The sequence below is a fragment of the Parasteatoda tepidariorum genome, chromosome 1 (genome assembly GCF_982258835.1).
Source record: "Parasteatoda tepidariorum strain Cologne lab strain chromosome 1, Ptep-v5.0, whole genome shotgun sequence".
In the NCBI taxonomy this organism is placed as follows: Eukaryota; Metazoa; Arthropoda; class Arachnida; order Araneae; family Theridiidae; genus Parasteatoda; species Parasteatoda tepidariorum.
This window is the reverse complement of record NC_141755.1, coordinates 28,856,906-28,880,892: the sequence shown is the minus strand read 5'-3', so window position 1 is coordinate 28,880,892 and position 23,987 is coordinate 28,856,906. Positions and strand designations below refer to the sequence as shown.

At 27.3% G+C, this 23,987-nt stretch overlaps 1 protein-coding gene across 1 annotated transcript; it reads left to right on the top strand.

Moving 5' to 3' along the window:
* The first annotated feature begins 1,236 nt into the window (after positions 1-1,236).
* On the top strand, positions 1,237-23,892 carry LOC107439117 (uncharacterized). Its single transcript, XM_043054107.3, has 18 exons — positions 1,237-1,470; positions 3,105-3,225; positions 6,069-6,221; positions 7,215-7,318; positions 7,426-7,554; positions 8,353-8,455; positions 10,551-10,623; positions 11,720-11,990; positions 13,016-13,146; positions 13,790-13,920; positions 14,965-15,300; positions 16,920-17,002; positions 17,085-17,196; positions 18,369-18,467; positions 18,567-18,671; positions 21,935-22,063; positions 22,640-22,696; positions 22,800-23,892. The coding sequence occupies exons 1-18, from the start codon at positions 1,427-1,429 to the stop codon at positions 22,911-22,913; spliced, it is 2,295 nt and encodes a 764-aa protein (XP_042910041.2). The 5' UTR covers positions 1,237-1,426; the 3' UTR covers positions 22,914-23,892.
* Positions 23,893-23,987: the final 95 nt, after the last annotated feature.

Here is a 23,987-nt window from a genome sequence, read left to right as displayed (position 1 = left end):
TAAATTTTCAAGTTGGTATATTGTTGACAAGGTAAGAAGTGTTATATAAAGATTCTTTTCTTTAAATAACGATTCTTGCGTCTTGAAATGTCAGGTCTTCAAATGACGATTCTTACAGCGATACTTTTTTAAAGACAAGTAACCAAATATACGTACACAAGATGTCTCAAAACACAATGATCACGTTGTTGAGCCAAATGGCTTTAAAATACACACACAGGAAAGGAGACAGTAACACCGAAGTATAGTCGATAAAGAGCTTGCAATGCACTCTAGTGTAGAAAACACCATCCATAGCATAACCTAAGATACATTAGCGATCATCATATTTACCAAGGTAACTAGAATAAATTTTTTTCCCTGATTCTCACATTTACTCTATTTTCCAGTTTATTTAAAATTTTGTAGCTTTCTAAGATCGAAAGACTCGATCAATTGGTCAATGGCACCTCACGCCAATATGCCGAGATAAACATAATATATAATACTAGAATAATTCTCCTTTGTATCCGAAAATATCGTATCTAATGAGTATGCAAGTATATCGCATATGCAAATGTTTTGAAACTACATAATCAGCTCACGCACCCGCAAAGCTTATTAACCGACGCGCAGCCATATGCAATAAGAGTGCTCCGCAAGGAGAAAGGATTAGCTCTTCAGATTGTGCAAAGAGAATTTTTTAAAAGTGTTTGAGAGTAGTAGTAGTAGTAGTAGTAGTAGTAGTAGTTCATTTACGTCGCACTAGAGCTGCACAATGGGCTATTGGCGACGGTCTGGGAAACATCCCTGAGGATGATCCGAAGACATGCCATCACAATTTTGATCCTCTGCGGAGGGGATGGCACCCCCGTTTCGGTAGCCCAACGACCTGCACGCGAAGTCGAGCACTTTACGGTAGCACAGTTTAACGAGGACCAATACCGCACACCCTCGGTCCCTACGCAGACTGATCCAAGTGGGTCACCCACCCGCACACTGACCGCAGCCAGTGATGCTTGACTTCGGTGATCTGCTGAGAACCGTGTCTTAACGATCAGTCCACTGCGGGACAAGTGTTTGAGAGAGAAATGAACGAAATCGACAATCTGATTAGTGCAATGCATTTGTAGCAGCAATCTTTAGTGCAGTGAGAATTAAACTTTGTATAAAAAGTTAAACTAGATCATTACTTGATGTTACGGTTATGATAAAGGTTTAGAAACTGGAACATCTGTTCTGAAAAGTGGACTGACCAATCAAAGAAGAGCTTTAAAGCATCATTAGAATCAGGAAATACTACTCAACAAAGCAAAATAACGCGGGAGTTTGGTTTATTTGTTTGTTTTGACAGGGAAGTGCCTTATAAACGAATAGATACGCTAACTTTCTATTTAATATACTTTAAATAGAATGTCTTGTTTATGCTATTTACCGTTTTAAAATAATGTTACGCCGAAATAATAAGCGAAAGATTAGCTATAGACCTAGGTGTGTGAATCATCTGTACTTACATAACTTTGATCTTTGTTGTTGATATTGTTTTCTTTCTTGTCTAAAACAATTGCTAAATTACAATCATTCAATTATTATTAATGTTTAGTTTTACATTAGTATTACCTTTTTATCTTCTTATTTAATATAAGAATCGCTATTCTGTTTTTAATTTTGTTTTACAATCACTAACTTTTAACTTCTCAAACAAAGACTTACAGCACCAAATGCTTGTCTATAGTTGTATGCTGTACTTATGTCTACTGATTTAAAGACAATTTATTTTAATAAAAGAAAATGATCGAGCAATTTTTTTTAAAAATTTTATATCCTTAATTCATGTTGATCTTAGAAACTTCTTGATTTTTTTTTTTAACACGAAATATTTGTTTGAACATATTGATAGTGCTCTGCAAGCTGTGTTTAAATTTCTTCTTTGATTTTCACTATAAATGACAATAATGCTTTACAATATGATTATTTTAAATATTGAAAACATAAGTTTCTAAATATATGGTGTTATTAATAAAATATTTTTCTTCACTTTATTTATCAATTAAACACACTAAATGCAGTTATGACTATTCAAAAAAAATATTTTAGTTACTTTTTACTAACTTAATTCTTTCATTTCTTTACAATTCATTTATTTTAAATAGTAGAAATTATTTTATTTTGCTGTATTAGTTCAAATCCAGTTTAATTAATCTTTTAATAATTAATCTGACATTTTCTTAGTAAAAGAAAACTATTGATAGGATTATTCTTCTGATTTATGATCAAGAGTTTTTTCTTCACTTGTATTTAATCTTAATCTATCATTATGCTTGCCATTTTTAATTATAATTATTATGAAACATCAAATCTTTTTGCTCTCTTAATTAGGTAGTTTAATCTGGTTGCATAAATAAAATTTTCAATTTAAATGTACCTACTGATAATTTGAATCAATATATTCTGTATTGATTTTAATTTAAATATATTAGTATTGTTGTGATATTATCTGTAAAAAAAAAACAAGTCACATTTATCTCTCTCTTATTTTTGTGACTAGTCTAGAAAAAAAGACTTCAATTCCTAAAATTTTAACAGGGGTTTTGCCTAGGTAGGATAAAACTTTTTACTGTGTTGTGGACATTGTTTAAAAATGATGATAAATTGAACATATTGATAAATTTTTATCTTCTATTAATTACTTTTTACCAGTCAATTTATACATCATTTAATTTCATTAATCTAAAAATAAAATGTTATCATAATAAATCCTGACGTAGAATATAACTATTTGTACGATTTTGTTACATACAACTGTTGGTACTGTCGTTTCTGGGATTTAAAAAAATTGATTTCATCAGTGCCTATATGTAGTATCTATATTAGTATTTTATAGCCCACTGAAACAAATAAGCCCCTAAATGTTTTTTTTTTTTTTTTAAAGGAATTAATAAAACACTTATGAATTCCATTTCTTATGGTAATGTTGTATTTGTCAAATTTTTTGGGCAAATTGGTGGAAAATATTTTACCTACCACTACAATAGCAAGCACTATTCCATTGTCCCTGAAGGCTATATTATTTTAATTACTTACTCTTAAACTGTACAAAAATTAAATTTGACCTTCTATTTTAGATCAACGTCTTTTTCATATGGATCTTCATCAGAGGAAGAGGATAGTGACTATAATTCCCATGCTTCAGGATTGAGAGTGAGAAGCAAATCTATTAATAGAGGCAGATGGTTAAAAGAAGAGGTATGTTTTTTTTTATTAAAATTGCAGTTAGAAAAAAAGCAGCAAATTATGTTTGAATTTTAATTTTTTTTCCCTTCCTGAATGAAGTTATTCAGAAATATTTATTTCAATTACTAGCTTTCAAATTCAGCCTTTCATCCCTTCAGTGGGTCGATAAAATGAGTACCAAGCATGCTTGGGAACTAACACTGGGGGTTCCGCGTTCGGCTGACCACCTGACCGGAACATATGCTCCTGCACCCCAGAGCCCAAGGTCAAGAAAACTGAGATGGGCACAGTCGGCCTTGGCCCTCTTAATGGGCTGTCGCGCCACTGAGTTAGTTTTTTTTAGCTTTCAAATACTAAATTTTATGATAACTTTAATGTATTTTTTTATTTTAGTTTCATATTTTCGATGATTCGCTAAAATTTTAATCACACAGTTGAACTTATGTGAGAAAACTTATTTTGACTTGATTGATAACAAGTTATCCTTGCTTTATCAATGATCATTAAAAAATATTGGTGCATTTTGTGTGTTATAATATCACAGTTTAGATTTATTAATACATAGATGATCTTTATACCAAGCCCTCTACTTTATTCCCCAATAAAAAAATTTATGAAATAAAACATTTTAAAAGTTTAAAAAAAAAAATATTTATGTCCTCTGAGGCAGAATTTTTTTTGGGCTTTCTGCGACAGACCTCTCTATCACTAATATCTTTCTGCAAGATACTTTTAATAATAACAAATATACATGCTACTAACTTACAGTAACAATGCTTACAAAAAAATAAACTGATAAAATAAAATTAAAAAAATTAAATGTAAAGCCGATTTGGATTTAAAAATTGTATATTCTGATATCAAGGGCAATATTTTCACATTTTGTTGGAGAAAAACACACTAATTATTTCCTCATCTCAGAAATCATCTCATCTCAGTAAAAAAAATCTTGAAATCCACAGCAGTAACTACCGAAAAAAAACGATCAATAGCGAAATCAGGTAAATTGGACTTTTCAAAAAGGAAGTATTAAATTTGTGTTCCGTTTCGAAATTCGATTGTTGTGATTATATTAAATAATATCGCGTGAAAAAGAAGTGAATTTGAAAACTGTGGATACAAATGTCCCCCCCCCCCAGGAAAGAAAAAAAACGATAAAATCATTACTTTATACCAAATAAATATTTATATGCATGATTTAAATTTCCTATATTGTCCAAAATAAACCGGGATATTTAAAAACCAGGTGAAACTCCATATCAATAACTGCCAAAAATACAATTGGAACACTATATTGGTTGGTGATGATATCGACATAAAGTGAGCATGTGAATATAGTCTTTACAGGTGCTCACTTTTATTTACGTGTAGAAATAATATTATTTGAAAAATAACCAGAGTTTTAAAAAACCCTTAGAATTCGGTAGCACTAGTAATAAAAAGTCTGAAAAACGATAAAAACGTTACATTAAAAGTAAATAATTTGAGTTTCCATATAATTAAATTGTATAGAAAACATTGAGATTTGTTTTAATTTCTCTTTTTAAATGTGAAAATTCGTATTGGATTAACAAGAATATCAGCGCAAAACGAGTGTCTCAAAGAATGAATCTGCGATATGTTCTTCCTTGTGAATGAATACATTCTTGAGCACGAAATACGTATTTTGCATGCTGTAGTAATATTGATATATTTCAACATATCTCAGTAGAAAAGAAAAAAATTGGTTTAAAATTGTTGCTTCTTTATATTATTCTTTATTTTTCATTATTCCCAAATAGGAATAGAAAAATCGCTGTCATTTCTTTCCCCTCTGATGCATGTGAAAAGGCACGGGGGAAAAAAATCTTGCGAGCATTTCTGCTGTAAAGCAATATTTTACTTCATTATATTTTCTTTGTCATACTTCTCAAATGAGAATAGAAAAATCATGAACATTTCTTTCCCTTCCGTTGCACGATAAAGACATCTTTTAAGTAGAATTTTAGAGGACAAAAAATTCTGCAAAAAAAGCCAGTATTTTTTACTTCCTAAAGGAAAATTCTTTCTGCAAGAACTCTTTTAACTCTCTGGGACAATGTCGCTGTGATTCTGCCACAAGATTAATATTTAAAATTTACTTAGAGATATTTGTTTACATTTAATTGCAGTGTAACTCAGTAGTGCTTATTCAATTAAATGAAGAGATATTTTGTTTCTATGATATTTTTACGTGTTGAATTATTGTAAAATGATGTTAATATTTTAAATTTTCGCTTTAAATACTATATTTGCATACAAATTTCAATGTAATCTAATGATTTTTAGTTATAGTTATTTTAAGTAATTTAATTAATGAATTTGCATCCTACTCTTTATTTAATAGAAAACTTTTTTTTTTCTAATGGAATAAGATTATCATTTTTTGCCCACCCAAAATAGTTTTTGCTGTATTTGCAGTAAAGTCCTATTTTTGTCAATATTGTTTACACCAGTTTTCACTGCATTTTTTTTCGACCTTTGGAACAAGCTTGTTGTCCTGGATTCTTCAAAGTATTATATTATTTATCATATTGAGTATTTTAATCAAGAGAATGCAAAAAGCTTATACAGAATATTAATTTTAGATGTAGAATATTAACTTTAGATTTGTTTTGTAATGAACATAACTTTTCCTGATTTTCATTAATGGCCATAGTTTTAAATATTTTTGTTTGTATCATTGGTACTACTAAATTTAAAACATTATTTCTTTCAGAGTAAATTATATGTTATTCTGTTTTAATGTTCATCATATTGCAAATGGCCTGAGCATTATAAGATCGCAGTGATTATATTTTTCAACTTTATAAAGTTCATCATTGTTATATTTCCAGGATGAAAAGCTAAAGGTTTTAGTTGAAACTTATGGTGAGAGTCAATGGGAATTAATTGCTAGTAAATTTCCTGACCGAAGTGATGTCCAATGTCAGCAAAGATGGTACAAAGTTGTCAATCCAGAACTTGTCAAAGGACCTTGGACAAAAGAAGTAAGGCCCAAAGAAGTTTTATTTTAAATTTTATCATAAGCTAGTGCTGACATATCCCAAGCATCCAGTTGTTGTGGCACCTAAAAAATCGTCATCCAATATTTTAACTAACTCAAACTCATGATACTCCTATCCATATCAGTATTTTGCTATCTCTTAATTACATGAAAAAAGAATTTAAAATATGTTCATTATTATAGAGAACATAAATTAAAAGTTTTATGTTATTAATGTCTTAAGATTATGAATTATGTTTAAATTTAAAGAAAAATATTTTTTGTAATGAGATTAAAGAATTAATAAAATGTGTACCTTAGCATATGTACTTTTTGCCATATTAACAGAACAGTTTAATGTTAATATTTTAAAGAAAAACAGCTAAATGTGTTTTTCCTTGTCTAGCTCTATTTTGATAGGATTTAAACAGTAAATAATAATAAAATGCTATTCATAATGGTGATATTTTTCTTGATCTTAATTAATGTAATATTTAGTTGCTTTATCAAATGTATACAAATCTAGAAAAAAGTTAGACCAAAAATTTCTTTTTTTGGATAAATATAATCATTGCAAAATAAAATTTTGAGCTTGGAATTAGTCATTTATTTAAAAATAAAAAAAGTTAAATATATATATTTATATATATATATGTATATTGTAAAAATGAAAACAAAAATTCAATAATGTTTAGAGAAAGAAAAAAGTTTAGAGCGCATTTTTAAACATTGAAGTGATAAACTGCTTTTATCTAATAATAACATTAACTACTGTATATTTTTAAATTATATTTTAATTAAAAATAATTATTGTCTTTAGCAAAAATCATAACAGAAAAAAGCTGTTATGCTTTTTTCCATTGCATAGCATGCTGACTCCTACAAATTAGTCCTGCTACCTATAATTTTAGTTAACTCTTGATTATGAGCTATTGCTTAAAGCTAAAAAACTAATTGATTAAAAATACTAATGAATTTGTGCATTTTTCCTATTTAGGAAGACGAGAAAGTTATTGAACTCGTTAAGAGGTATGGTCCAAAAAAATGGACCCTCATAGCCAAACATCTTAGAGGAAGAATTGGGAAACAGTGTCGAGAAAGGTATGTATGATAAAACTCATATTTACTTTTTTTCCTATTTTGATATAATTCTTTGGTTTTAAAATGTTAAAAAAATTTTAATTCATTTGGATAAATGATATTTGTAGGTGGCACAACCACCTAAATCCCTGTATCAAGAAAACAGCATGGACATTGGAGGAAGAAAAATTGATTTGCCAATATCATAGGTTGTGGGGTAACCAGTGGTCAAAGATTGCTAAACAGCTACCTGGCAGGTAATGTTTTTTTTTTTTTTAAATCAATAGTGGCATTTTTTGAGTTGTTCAGTTACTCTTTATTTTTTTTCTTTATTTAATTGCTTGCTGTTTCTTTTTATTGTTTTTCTTCAGAATTGAAAAAGGTAGAAATAATGGTGATATTTTTTTTCCAAAATTCACTAATAAACATTCCTGGCCTTTACCTATGTTAGCACACCATTACAATACCACTAGTACCTATTTCCACAATTAAGCGTTACTGGCATCAGCAATAGTTGGGCAATTTTTTTAACTCCCCCAGAATTGGTTTTGTATTAAAATCTTAAATTGTAATAAACAGTACTTTTCTATGTTCAAATACCATGAACATGCAATATTATGTCTGTAAGCATATGAATATTGTTTTTTTTTTTTTTTTTTTTTTTTTTTTTTTGTTTTTTTTTTTAAGGATAATGTCTAAAATAAGATTTATGAAATTCTAAACATGAGTTTAAATATATATTCTCAAGGAAGTTATTAATTATTTTTAATCACTTTCATATTTCTTTATATTTTTAATCACATAGTTTGAAAGTTAACAAATAAAAAATATAGGTTTTTTTCATAAAGGTAGTTCATAAGAAATTTTTCGCATTTATTAGAATAAAAAAAAAATTCTGAATTCATTTACAAATAGCTAAAGTCTGTAAACTGTTTCATTGCTTTGAAGAAAAATAAAAGAAACTTTATAAAATCCTTATTTAATATTGCAAATTTTATTATTTGAACTTTTAAAATTTGAATTATATATGACTTTTGTTAATTTTTAATATTTAGAACTGATAACTCAATTAAAAATCACTGGAACTCAACACTGAAGAAAAAAGTTGCATATCTTCTTGGCGATAAGCATTCTCCTCCACAGAATCGAGCTTACAAGGTAAAATATAAAGGAAAAAAATTCTTTTTCTCTATCAGGGTTCATTAGTTGATATGGTCTTCCAGTGTATTACTTTTCTGAATAAATAATTTTTGTATAAGATTTTGAACAATTTTTTGAGTTTTTTTCTGTTGTTTTTTAACATTATCTATCCTTCTAGAACAGAGTCTGTTTTTTTCTTTAATTTTTTTGGAATGATTCTTTACTCAGCTTGTGTCCTAATAGCTATTATTAACGCTAAGCCAATTTGTGTCTTAATGACTATAAATAAGCTTTCTTTGATTACTTTACAGTGTTTTGTTCTCTAAAATTCTTACATAATTCAGCATTCCAATATAAATTTTAATTTTTGTTACAATTGAGCCAAATTATTTGAACTGGCCAAAATTTTCAAAACTAATCTTGATATTACTAATGGTTTATATTGGTTCATTTGTTTGTAAATACCATTTACTGTGCTATTTTTTATATTGTTATTTTTATAAATTTTTTATTATTTATTTTATACTGTTTGTTGAAGGCTTTGGAATATTTTTTTAAGTAATTTTTCCTTTAAAGAAAAAAAAATTTTTTTTTTTCTGTGATTGCCAATTTGATGGTGTTAAATTTATAGCAAAAAACTATAATTTAATAATTTAGTTTAAAAAATATTTTACTAAACATTATTACACATAGTTTTTACACATAATTGTTAAGTTCTAAAATTTATAATCTGAAAGACAAATGGAAAAGTGAAATTTGAAGAATTGAAACTAGATAACTTTATACTGAACTATAAGTTTTGTACTTCTAATTTTTAAAAATTTTATTTAGTTCAGGCAAGTCTATGTCGTCATTTTTCAATATTTCTTTCTAAAAATCTATAACTTTTTTTTCTTGTTTTAATTCATTATAATGCAGTGTTTCTTATAGAATTTATACTTTTATTGTGACTTTTTTTTTCTGTATGATAAGACAGATAACCTAGAAAAGTGTCATATTCAATGTTAAAGTTGCATTTTAAAACTAAGAACAATTTTTTTTCTGTTTCTCTTTTGCTTTTTTTTCTATTGACATTTACTTTTATCAGCATTTTTAGAGAGTTTTTAATGTACATTAATCTTATGGTCACTTTTTCAAAAAATACGGCTGTGTGAAAAGGTAATTAAAAAAGCTTGCAAGTTTAGGGCTACATAGAGCAGTGTTTTCTTTACAGAAAAAAAATGAGAGAGAATTTCTCACCCTTTCTCAAAAACAGGGTGAGATCTCAAAAAGTTAAGTGAGATTTCTAAAAATTAAAAAAACGCAAATAGACTTGGAAAAAAAATATTTCTTTAATTATAATACATTTTTAACATCTTCTAATTTTTAAAGCATTGAATATTTTTGCTGCATCATCATATGGAAAACGTTCTATATCTACTTTTTCATCAACTTTTCTCATTAGGTTGCTCAAATGTTTATCAGTCATTTGTATACGATATTTTGTCTTAATTCGATTTTGAGTGCTAAATGACCTTGCCACAGATGTTGAACAATTCGGAATCACTTAGTAAATTTGTAGCATTGAAAAAAATTTAAGCGTCTTACATGAAGAAATCTTACCTTCCGTGAACACGTGGTTGCAGAAAAATGTGTTCTGAAAGGTGTTCCGTCATTCGGGGAGGGGGGCATTGTGTTCTGCTGTTCGCACCGGTTCTGAACAATACTGGTAAATAGGGAAGCTAGATAACAGGGATCCATGTTGAAAATAATGAAAGATCAAGGAAGAAAAGTGAATGTGACAAATTTTTTTCCAAAATCCGCTAATTTTGAAATTGATTAATAGAGTGCACGATCTTCTCGCGTTAATAATTCTTTAATGTGAGAAAAGAAAAAAATAGGCGAGATTCTCTCGCTGTAGTGAAAACACTGATAGAGTAATAAGACCAGAGTAAGATGCTCCAATGTAACATCAAAACTTGTATGTTACTATTAAAACCTGTGTAGTTTAACATTAGCTTTTGTCTCTTAATATCATATTCACAAAGTTTCCATTTTTCTTAATATGGTAGTTTTAAGTAAAGATAATTACTATTATTTATTGAAAAATATGCAATAGTTTTTATTGTTTCAGAAAAAGAAGTATGTTAACCAAGTACCTCAGGCAATAAAGGTGCCAAAAAATATCTTACCTAATGGAAAAATAGGTAAGTTATGCTTTCTTTACTTTATGTGCATTTGCTTTTTATAAGTTTCTGAGTTATGCAGTCTATGCTTATATCAATGTGTACAAAATACTCTAACTTATTATTATTATGTTATAATAATTGAAAGTAATAAAATTTGGTAGCCATTAAGGGAAAAAACTTTTTCTCCCCCCCCCTCCTTCAAAAAATAAGGTTTTAAGTTTAAATCTGTCTTAATTTTTTTGATAATTGTTTTTTTGTTATTCTAACCAATTTTTTATTCAAAATATAAATGTTACCCATTGAACATTGAATTTTATAAATTTTTTTTTTTAAATAAATGTCATCTGAGATTTCTTTAGTAAGATATTCTAATTAATAAAATAGCAAATGGAATTAATATTTTAATTTATTAATTCCAATAAGATGTTTAAATAATTATTTAATAACTTAATATTAATTACTAATATTTCAAGTCCGCTGATATTATTAGTTTGTAAGTAAAAAAAAATCATTTACAAACATGAAAATTATATTTTAATTTAATATCAATACCTTCTAGAAATAATAAAAGATAAATCTTAATAAGAATGCCTGTGAAACCTGTACATTTATGCATTTAAAATTTTTAAAAATAAATATCTTTTAATAGACTTATTTTTTAGGCCGTTTGATTATGTACTAATTGTGTTGTGGTGTTTGATTTCATTTTTTAAATATTTTTTTACAAAATGTAAATCTCAAAATATATTTATTGTCAATAGTGTGTGTGTGTGTATTTTTCTTCACTTTTATCTTTTCCCTTAAATATCCTTTTTGGTAAATGTCTAAATGATCAGAGTGATAAGAAGACAGGCGTCAAGCGGAAAATATATTTTTGATTACTGATTATCTGTAGTGATGTGTGATTAATAAATTAGTTATGTGTTGTGATGTTTTTTTAAAAAGTTATTTCAAATTCTAAGTATTTTATTCACTTGATATTTCCTAAATGGAGTCAATGTTTAATCATGGACATGCTCTGTAAATATGATAAGAATGTGGACTATAAAAGAAAAAGAAGGTAGTTTTTTTTAAAAAAAAACATGTTTTTAATTTTTACCCATATTTCTTTTAGGTATTTCTCATTCAGCTAAAAATTTCAAACCACTCTGTAAAAGTTTTTCTCAAGTTCTTGATTTTCCTGCCCAAATCAAGATTGAACCGCCTAGTTTGGATGATGAAATGGGACAAACGTTGGAGTTTCCCACAAATCAGTTACTATTACCTGATGCAACATATCCCGGTATCAGCAGTTTGAAAAATCAACCTATGGCTTCCTCTGTTGAATTACAAGATCCACCTTTTCCCGGTGTTGAGTTGCTTCCGTCTATCAATGCAGCTTTGAGGTATTTTTTTAAATGCATGATTATATAGATGCATGCATAATTTAGGCTGATTAAATAAAATATAGCCATGTAAATTAATGTCATTTTTTACAATACAATCAATTATATTTTTATAATAAAATATAAATAAAAATAATTATAAAATGTGTGTATATGTGCTGTTTGTACTTACGATAGTCAAGTGTTGGACATGTATCAGTTTTTGATGGTGTTAACCATCACGTAGGAAACCTCAAAAAATGCTTTTATGTATTGATGTAAACATTGATATTTTAAATAGCACATTGTTAACCCACTTTAGGCTTAACAAATGGACAAAATTGGGAGAATATTTCTCCCCCAAACTCTATTTCCCTGTCTAATATCATGGATAAACAGGCTTTGCTCTGCAGACTAGACTGCATGTTTAAATAGGACCTTTTATTTGCAGAATCTTTAGTGGGTTAGGAAATACTAAATACAGTTTCTTACATATAACGTATATACAGAAATGAAAATGTGTTAAAAATGATTTTTTTAATAATCTAAGTACATAATTTTAAAATGTAATTGCAGAAGATTTACATGTAAAAAAATGCACATGAGCTAGTCTGTCAATACGGCAGCTCTTTTTGCAATCTCGAGAGTGTGTCATGAATTATTACATAAAAAAAAGCAATAAACCTTAATGTTAGTAGAGTACAATTTCTCATAAATGAAAAAAAAGAAACCCTCATGTCGTAGAGTACAATAAGGGTAACAACTTTAGAGGTTTCTTGCTTTTTATACAATGAATCACTACTGTATCATTTATTGTTTTGAGGAGGGCTCATGGGAATGAATGGGTTTTTTTCTGATTTGCCTTAATGAAATAAAATTCTACACATAGATAAATGCTATTTTTAGTTTTCCACCAGGTTATTAGTACAAACATTTGTCCAATCCAGCATTTCTTATTCTTTGATAAAAAAAAATTTAAGTTTTAACTTCTTGCTCTGTCTTTTTTTTTTTTTTTTCATATTTTATAATATTTGTATTAATTTTAGTACCAATGTTGAAAATTTGGACGTTTCTGAGATTATGAACACTAGTTCACTAGCAGATGTATCTATGTCTATGTGTTATGATCAAATCATGCTTAGCACACCCATTAAAACAGGGTCACCATCCCATATAAGTAAGTATTTTTTTTTTTTTTTGTTTATACATCAGTAATATACTTCTTTAATGTAAGTACAGTATGCATGATTTCTTAGGAATTATAATGGAAAAAACACTTATATTATTAGGAAATAAAATCAAATGTAATCCTTTTTTCTGTGTTTTATATTTTTTCTATGTTAGATATTAATATTTAGATTTAATTAAAAATTGACTTTAGTACTCAATTTTTAAATTTTTTTCAAAGTAGATCTGAAATATTATTTTGTTGCTGATACAAATATTATTAAAACGTTTAACTATACCAGCTAAAATCTTTTTAAAGTGGGAAAGAAAAAAAAAACTCCAGTAAATCTTTTAAAATTTAGTAGCAAGTTTAAAAAGTTTGAGGTTTTTCATTGTAAAGTTAAAATGAGGCTGGTATAATTCTTTTAAAATTTTAGTTTGCTGGCAAACATCCAACATTTTCGTCAAAATAATTAAATATAATATATAACTGTAATAGCGAGAATAAGTAGCTCAATTCTGATTCAAGCAGGTAAAATTGGGAAAAATAATTTGGTAGTTAAAATTTAAAAGGCTTCTATGGTATAACAAGTTTTGAAAACTTTTTTAATACAATATATATTTTTATTGACTATAATTTTTTAATATTTCAGATTACACATTTAATGGTCATATCTTTGATGCAATTAAGCAAGAATCTGTTAATCAGGGTCTAATCCCCATTCCATCTGAAATGATGACCAGATATGCCTCTCCATCCACATCCAACAAAACGGCAAAACATGTATCCTTTTTGTGCCATCAATACGTTCTTATGACTATGTTATCCATGCATAATTTATTTACTCTTCTTTCCCAGCTCTACAGCCCTTGCTAGGCTTCGGCTTTCTCTGCAATAGATTTCCACATCACTCTCCCCAAATTTCTTTTTCTAGATTTTCATTTTTTTTTCAGGTCTTTCTCAACTTGATCCAGCCATCTTAGCTTTGAACTTTTTCTATTATATAATTTCCCTTTTGTTTTCTTTTTAGACCTGTCTGTTACCTTCATTCTTTCAGTAGGTTCTATCCACTATATTCCTTTTGCTTTGTTAAATCTTATGATTTTTTCCCTCTTTAATTAATTTTTATTTTTCAAAGTTGTTTCTTTTTTTCCCTGTGTTATTTCCATAAATGGCTCCAAAAATCTTAATTGTTCTATGTTCAAAATTTAGTATATTTTTATCTTTGTGGGATGTAATTTATTTGTTACTTAATTTGTTACACATTTTGAGTTGCTTTCCTTAAACTTGTTTCCAAGTGGGTTGTTTCCCCTTCTTACCCTAAATAAGATTTGTTTTAAAGAACAAACAGACAAACAAACAAAAAAAACAGTTATTCTGATTAATTTTATTGTGTGATAATTCATTAGCAAAAATATTAAACAAATCAGTAAATTAAGATACATACGGCAATTTAAACGAGATTTTAAAATTTTTAGACTTTAAACCCTGTGTTACTTGTTACATTCTTAGTTCTTAATTAATTTTCAAGGTATGATCCATTTAGCAATTATTATCAAATATTAGATCTCTAGACAATAAATCCTGTATTTCTAATTACAGTAAGATGAGACAGCTCTAATTAAGATAAATCAAGATTTCAAAAGTGTCGACAATAAATCCTGTATTACTCATTACAGCTAAAAGAAATAAATTCTCAATCACTACATTAAGATACATATATCAATTAATAGCAGCAATCCAGATTTCAAAATATTCGAAAATAAATCTTTTATATGTTCTTACAGCTTTTCTAAGTGTATTTATTTCCTTGACTCCTAACCTCAGTCCGATGTTTCTCTTTTAACGGATTGCAATGAGACAAGCTTAGGAAATGATGCAACTATGGATTCCAGTGAACAACTTCTTCATTTTTTGAAACATGGATTCGAGCAAGTGACAGATTTCGAAAGCAAAGATCTAATTTCAGAATTTAATGATTTTTCAAAAATATTTTTATCTCCCAAGCCACATCGTGAAGGGAACTTTAAGCCTCTTCTGGATGTTGATACATTTTCGCTTGATAATGTGGAAATCCAGTCACCATTTAAAGAATTGTTACTCACCTCAACTCCATTGAAAAATGGTAGCCCCATGGAACCATTAACTTTTTCCCCATCACAAGTAAGGATACTGCTTCAAAACATTTATTTTGAATTTAGCTTTATTATAGTTTACTAATCTTATACAGGCTATCCGCGCACCTGAAAAGTCATGAATTTTGGTATTGGACAAAATTTGTCATGAAGTGTCATGATTTTAACTATTTTTTTAAAAAAAATCATGAAAAGTCATGGATTTAGGTCGCCGAAAAATCTAATTTTTAAAATGGAATTCACCCCCTCCTCCCAATTTCATAGTGTTCCGAATATCTGAATTTGTAACAAAATCCCCACTCACAGTCATATTTGATTAAAATTTAAAATGTTTTTATTGTGTTCTTTAAAAATGATGGTGTTCTTTCAAAAAATGAAAGAAAAAACATTTCTAGAGCAAATTATCTTTACTTCTGAGATGTCAGAATTTTTGTTATTATTTATTTATTTTTTATTTTATCAATTTAAAATTTTACCTGAAGCAAGCCGGTCATTGGCGAATTTTTTTATTCCAAAATGAGAACAGAAAAATCAGGAGTATTTCTTTCTTTTTCGATGAACAAGAAAATTATCTTTAGAATGTAATTCTGCAGGAAAAAAAAATAAATAAATAATTTGTTTTGTATTTTTTTCAGCTATTTTATTGCTTCATCTCTTTTTTTACTCTGTTTTTTAAATTATAAATCTATGAATATGAAGATGCAGAGTATAACAGTTTTGGTTATACCTATCATTTCAATGATTGTTATGATAATGCTTTTTTAAATTTATTGTTTTGTTTTTGTCGGAGAAAATAGTAACTTTGTTAGGTCATGAAAAATTCTTGGAATTAATCATGGAAAGTCATGAATTTGAAAATCTAAAGTGTAGCAGATACCCTGCTTATATTTTACTAAGTTTTCCTAATTTCTCTTAATCTGTGTATACTTTGAAAAATTATCTAACATTGAGAAGTTTCTTAAAGAAACTCTTGTCAAAAAAATAAAAAAAAATTTACGCAGTTTATTGCTTGAGTATTTAAAAAAAAGTATTTATGCTTCATTAAGTATGCCTCATTTTTTATTTTATTTTTTTGTTATCAGTTTGAAACTTTAATTTGAAATATCTTAAAATATAAATTTTTTTTTTAATTCTATAATTTTAGAGGAATTTAAATATTTGTTGTAACTGTCTTAAGCAAATTCAATACCTATTATTATCTGAATTTATGAATTCTAAAATATGCGAACATAATAAAACATTTTATGTTTAACTTAATGTCAATCATAAATGAAGAGGAAGAATCGCGTATTTAACATTAATATTAATGAATATGTGACATTACAATATCAATGACTTAGTATTGCTATGTTACCTTCCCCATAAAATCAAACATAGCCATAATTTTGTCATATATTGCTTTTGAAATAATTAATTTTATTCTTATTATTTAACATTTTCAAGTGGAATTTTACTTTGTGTTTTTTATTGAATGGGATTTAATTATGCTGAAGGAGGACATTTTTGTTTTGAATTTAATTTTTTATGACGTCACAATGTGTGTTTGTCTTAAATTTTGAATGATGCGAAAAAGTTTTGAATGATGTCTATTTCATGAATACCTAACATTTCATGTATCCTTTGTTTATTTTTATTTTCTCTTTTCAGTTTTTGAATTCAGCTTTGACCTCAACTCCAAAATCTCACACAAAATTAAGCTTGCTTTGTTATGATGATCCAGAAGCATCGAGGTATTATTAAATAAAACATACAAGTTCCTGCATACATTTTTATTTAAAATGATTTTTCTCTTACATACTTTATTTATTTTAGTGTCCTCCAAACTCCTAAAGTTCCAATGCTGAGTTCAACAATTAACTCTCCAACTCCATTGAGAGATGTTTTTAACTATAATCTGTCTAGAAGTTCTTCATTAAGAAAAAAAGTAAATATTCATTCTTAAATTCTGGTTAACATGAACTTTGTTTATTGGTGTTAATTTTTAATTCTCTCTCTCTCACTGTCTTTCTTCTCTTCAAAACTATTTTTATGGCTGTAAATTTTGCAAACACTGACCTCATCTTGATTTGTTTAACTTTCACCATATTTGTAGTTAAGATTTTAAGTTATTTTGGGACGTAGAATGAATCTAAAGCAGCCCAGAAAATTAAAGAAATTTATTAAGAATCTGCTAACATACAGGGAACAAAGCAACTGGCGTTTCGACATAAAACACCTGAGCTTTTATCGAACTAAATAACGAAACATGAAATGACGAATTGGAACATTCTAGAAAACAAAAAAATAATGAATAAAAGCCTATATTACAACATGTTGCATCACTAGAAAGATGACTATGACCACTCATTTAGGCTGACACCTGTCAATATAACCCATTTGCTGAGGACACTTAACATGGGGAAGCCTGTCTTTCTTGTCTGCTTGTTGTACCAGCCATAAGCAAAAGATTCATAATATTATTTAAGAGTAAAGTCTTCAGTGCGAAAATGAAAAATTTTATTCTCTTATAATTTTATTCTTTAACACAAATTGAGTTTTTCTAAAATACAGCTTAATTAGTAGACATTCTTTGTCAAATCAATTTTAATTTTAATTATGATAGTCTAATAACAGAATATTATAATTTGAAGTTTTGACTTTAAGACTATTTCCCTCTATTGACAACATAACATAGGTTAAATACATTATTATGTAGTTTAAATGTTAATGTTTTTCAATTAGTATGAAATTAAACATTATTGTCTAAAAATATTGTTCTTCTAAGTCCTTTCCTATTGCTGTAAGAAGTAATTTTAAATTATAAAATATATTTAATTACTAAATCACCTGCTTAAATGCATAATAAACAACCATTTTCTCACTATTATATGATTTGATCCTTTTTTTAGCAAATAAATTTTTTTTCTAAAAAAAAATATTGTTGTTATAGTTATTCTTATTATTTATTAACTATTGAATGATGACTTGAAAATGGATAATACAAAAAATTTTTCAAGTGAGGCAGTCTCAATTATTCATTTATGTGTATTAATATAATGACCTCTTGATAAACAGAATTGTCATGATTTTCACCATTTTTTAACTTTTTCATTTTAGAAATATGGGAGCCTGTATTTGAATGGTGATGAGAGGAAGTTTTCTGTTATGGGTACAGATTCAAGCTTATTTCAAGATATCGATGCTGTGGATAAAGAGGTATTCTGCACTACTATATTGTAGAAAAATAGATTTACTTTAGGGCTGAAAAATTTGTATTTTTGCAAACTAACTTATTATTTAAATTTTTTTCTTCAGAATGTTATTCCACCAAGACTGGGCGTTCGTAAAGCACTTCACAAAACTTGGATGACAGAAAGTGAATTGGCAGATTTGGGAATTGAGAAAAGTCCTGAAACGCCGGTAATTGTTATTATTACTTTGCTTCAAATCAATAGAATAATTCAGGAGTGCAAATTCAATAGTACTAACGAAGAAATGTCTAAACCTTTTTTTTTATGAAGATTGCTTACATTTCATATGGCATAAAAAACAAAATAATGTAGAATCAAATTTTCAATATGAAAAAAAAAATTATTTTAAAAAACATATATTTCATCTTAATCAGGAGGTGAAAATAAAGAAAATTTTGTCTCTGGTTCGAAAAAACGACTGACATACCACTTTTTTGCGGAATCCCGCTTTTCCGCCTTATTTCCATCATAAACTTAACAGTTCTTAAATTAGGAACAATTTATATGTTATACTAAAGGACCAACCACAAAAATTTTAAAAAAGTGATGGTAGTATCTTTTCTACTCAATCAAATATTTAGTTTCTGAATTTTTATGAGTCTTGAATAATATGTATAAATGTAGGAGCTGAAATCTTATGAAATTTTATAAGGTTGAACTAGGGGTCATATACTTATTTACTGAAATACAAAGATTGTGTAATGTTCACAATAATAAAATATGCTGTTTTATGACAAAAACAATGTCCAAAATACTATACAAAGAGTGGGAAAAAAACAAAGCAGCACATTGTTTACGTTAGTTGTTAATCCAGGGGCCAATTATTTTATAATAGTCTATGTAAAAACATGTTAGTAAAAAATAAAAGTTTGTGAAGCAGCCTAGTGAAATAGCTAGAAATTGTAGGCTCTAAGGATCAAGAAGTGCTATCTTATAAAGTTAGTCCATTTACAGCATTTTCTATAATAATTTTGAATATTTTTAGATTCAAAATACAAAACCGATCAATCAAAAACAGGGTTGGCAAGTTTTTGACACATGGCGGTTTTTACCGGTTATTACCATGGTTTTTACCGTCATGTCAAAAACCCCTCTGTCAAAAATGTCAAAAACTGTCAAAAACCCATATAGTTTTGGTAAAATTATATTTATATTTGAGTTTAACTGCTTATAATTTAAAATTAAATATTTTTTGGGCAATAAAATTAGAAAAAAAGTTGTTAAAAGATATTTAAGAACAGATTCTTGCATTTTCCTAACATGTTTATATCAAAACATACTATTTGAAGTAAAATATTAGGATAAACAAAATTTTCAACATTTCCAAGCATCACTTTGTTTGGCATATTAAACTACTGAACAATGTCAAGATTGATTACTTTCATTCATAAAATCTTGCTTTGAGAAACACATGTACACATAAAAAGAAAGCCTCATAAATTAAACTTTTCTTATCATTTTTGTTTTCAATATTTTACCCAGAAATGAGACATGAAAAAGCCTGGGAAATCCTTTTTGAGTTTCCTTGCAACATTGAAATAACCTTTTGTTATCATTATCCTCAATGACAGGCTTCCATTGAAAGAATCTTCTCGAACTTTGGACTCATCCATACTAAACTCAGAAATCGACTGGGCAAAGAAAAATGTGCAAAATTAGTCACTTGCTATCGTATGCTTCGGCACAGTGACCCCGACTACTGAACATGTAATTTTGTTTGTAATTAAGTTTTGCTTAATGTGCTTTTTCAACTGAATACAAGCTTTTAACTTGACAAAATAGCAGTAATTCTTGACTTAGAGTTTGTTAGTAGTTACAAGTTTTGAAAGCTTATTTCTAATATTTAAGAAATGCCAAATTTTAAATTCTTCTTTTTAGTTCTTGAATTTATTAATAGTTCCAAGCTTTTTTGTTTGTTTGTTTATTTCTAACAATTAAGAAGTGCAAAATTTTGAATCATTTGCAAATCAAGCTATAATGATAAAAGTAAGTATCACTATTTTCAATAAGTATATTACAATATTACTGTATGAATGTATATCCTTCTATAAGAATACATATGTATATAGTTGCAAAATCAATAGCAATCATTTACAACATTCATTTATAAAGGCAATTATGTGAAAATAATATATTGTCCGCTATATGCCATAAATGAAAGAAAACAGTAGGTTTTTGACAGTTTTTATCGGTAAAAACACGGTTTTTACCACTGTCATGTCAAAAACCACTTTTTGACGGCAAAAACCCAACCCTGAAAAAAAAAGCAACAATTTGACTGAAAAATTTTAAATGAAGGAAAATTGCTTCCTTTATGGACATGACAGTAAAGTTTCACATTTTTTAAAAAAATATATATAATTTGAAATTTATAGTCTTAATCACTAGAAACTCTTGTCATGATGAAGGCTGAATGTCTTAAATCACAGCAAATTTTGCTATAACTTCATAAGCAAACAAGTCAGATGTGGTAGAGATTTTTAAATTTTTTTCTTTTCAATTTAATTGTGTTTGAAATTTCTAACTTATCCTTCACAACTTATAAATTGTTACAAGAAAAAATTTGTATTTTGATGTTTTTGAACCAATTATCAAATTTAAAAAAAAAAAAAAAAATTCTTCCTTTTTTTTAAACAATTATTTAGTATTATACTATACTATTATGGCAATGATAGTTTATTGTACATATTTTTAACAGTACGTAAGACGATAACAAGTAGGCTACACCAAAATAATTTTTACTTGCTATTTTATTTTATTATTATTAACCCCTTAACAATCAGTTGATTTTCAAGAAAACGGTCATAAAAGTGCCTATTTTGTCAAATACATGTATTTGATTAGCGTTGACATCTAGTTTAAAATAAACTAACTATCTACAATTACCTTAAAAATATCCTGGTACTGCCATATGGTGTGTAAAATGAGAAATAAAATGTTTTCTGGGCAAAGAAATGAATTAGTTTTATTCTTATTGGCGCATTACTGCTGAACACTCCAGCCTGGAAATTTCACAGGAGCGAGAAATAGAGGACGAAACCTCACCGCATCATTTTCACGAGAGTGAGAAGAAAGGGGTTAAACTGTCATAAAGCCTAAAATAAATTAATCAATGTGTTCGAAAACTGGTCATCTTCAACAAAACTAATTTTGACATGAGAGACAAAAAATTGAATAGCTAAGTATCAGCTTGATATATATACAGAGCTTTTATTACTGCACATAATATTATGCTATGCCAAGTAGGTGGACATGAATTTTTTTTAATCCTATTTATGTCAGCTAAATTTAAAAATACGAGATTCTCAATTTTGAATCGTTGACTGGTTTTCGGAGTCATCAATTCAAATATATTTACAAAATCCACTATCAATGTATTTTAAATTCCTGTTTATCTTAGTATGAAATATATATATATATATATATTTTTAGAGTAAATCCTTGCTTGGTGACTCTTTAGTTTCATTTTCTCCTCCATCTATTGTGAAGGAAACTTTGTTGGATACAAACCTGTCTGCAGAGTTAAATAATGCCTTTCTTGCTCCCACAATCAGAAATAAGGTTAGTTTTTTCTAAAGTTTTATTGTTATTTACTAAAATATATTGTCTTTAAATTTAATTGTAATAATTATTAAGCATGTAATGTAATATTTTTTTGAGATGAATGATTCAAAGATTTCAGATTTAACAATTCCAGAACTGTTAAAAAATATATATATATTTAGTTTTAGTTTTTTATATGGGAAAAAAAAACGGGTGTTATCAATTCTTTAAGAAGGGGTACTCTTGTACATTACAAAAGTAGAGTAAATATTTAGAATGTTTTATGAAAGAAACAAATTAAGGCAAAGTTGTAAATAAAGGACCAGTTCCATCATCACATTAAATATATTGCATAATCTGTACAATAAAATTTAAAATTCTGTTTAGCATAAATTAGTTAGATCATTGCAATAAAAATAAAATGTTAAGTCACATTTTGTTAAGCTCTTATTACAATAGATTCTTTTCTAAATAAGATTTTTCTCTTTCAAAAAAATAATAATATTTCTGAACTATTTAGATAGAAGAAAATTGTTTGTTTTATTTAATATTATTACTTAAATTATTTTTATATATTCATTTTGTATTATTTAGCCTAAGAAAAAACGTAGAAAAGAAGATCTTACTCCCAGAAAATTTAGTTTCGCTGAGGTAAGATTTTAAAATTAATATTTTACTGTTCATAATTTATTTGATAGTTTTTTTTCTGAATTTTTCTTATAAGTTGTCTTTTTTTCTCTCTCCTCTCTTTTAGACCTTTTCCAAATGGAACTGTGTGACGTTTGGGAGAACCTATGATCAGGTAGAGCTAACTGAAGTTGCAAGACAGTGGATGTCCTCTATCCGTCCGAGATCTTTGAATTTATAAAGATACAAATGGGAAAAAAAAATCTGAACATGAACTAGATATTTTCAATCACTTTAAATGGCACATATAAAACATCAAAATTAATTTTGATTTTTAATTGTAAATATTCAGAACCTGAAAAGTGTGAGTTTTTTTATTGCAATTAATTCTGGAATAATATCATGAGGCATTTTTATCATACTTTTCTCCGTCATGCTTTTACCAATCATTTTATTTTATTTGTAATTAGGTTAAATAAATATTACTCAATTTTTTGATTCAAGTAATTCAGTTAATATTTTAAATGCTGCCTTATTTTATTTCTATGAAAATATTTAATTAAGGAAAAATCAAGTTACTTAATGATTATATTTTTAGTTGTTTGATGGAAATGATGATATCCTTGTATACTTATTGATCTAAATATGAGATCCTTTAAATTTAGTATATTATTTGCATGTAAATGCAGGGCTTAAAATTAATAGTGATCTGCTGGTTTGGGAACACTAAAATTTGACTTTGACCCCTTTTAAATAAGTATCAGTAGTTCTCAAGACCAGTAATTGTTGTATGTAGTGTAAAATTTTTGATTTTCACTTATGTGTGTTTGTTACAAAATAGCATATTTCATCATAATTGTAAATATTATAGATTCTCTGTATTCTAAATTTCCATTTAAATTCATATCTTAAAGATATATTTGAATAGAGAAGAAACTAACAGAAATCAATCTGATTAGTAATAGTTTCTAGTTACTGATCCAAAACTAAATTACTTACCTAATAAGTGAAAGTGTTTGAAATCATTTTAGTTATCAAAATGTTTATACTACATTTTTATTGTCTCTCTTTTTTTAATTGTTTTATGTCTGTAGCAATATTTGCAATCTTTAAATTTATTCTTATACTAAATAATTTAATTTTTCTCCTCCAAATTTTTAATATTAAACTATTTTATTATTATTATAAAAAATATGTTTACTGTATTTAGGGATTGAAAATATCTTTTCCTTTCAATATAACTTGTAAAAAGGTTTTAGTGTGAATTATTTTAAATTTATGAGCCTAAAATTATTGTCTAGTTAGACTATTTTGT

Coding starts and splice junctions, on each gene's coding strand:
- LOC107439117 (XM_043054107.3), top strand. CDS start 1,427: ATGTTACGCCGAAATAATAAGCGAAAGATTAGCTATAGACCTAG. Junction 17,197..18,368: donor GTTCTTCATTAAGAAAAAAA/GTAAATATTCAT, acceptor TTTTCATTTTAG/AAATATGGGAGCCTGTATTT. Junction 22,697..22,799: donor GAAAATTTAGTTTCGCTGAG/GTAAGATTTTAA, acceptor CCTCTCTTTTAG/ACCTTTTCCAAATGGAACTG.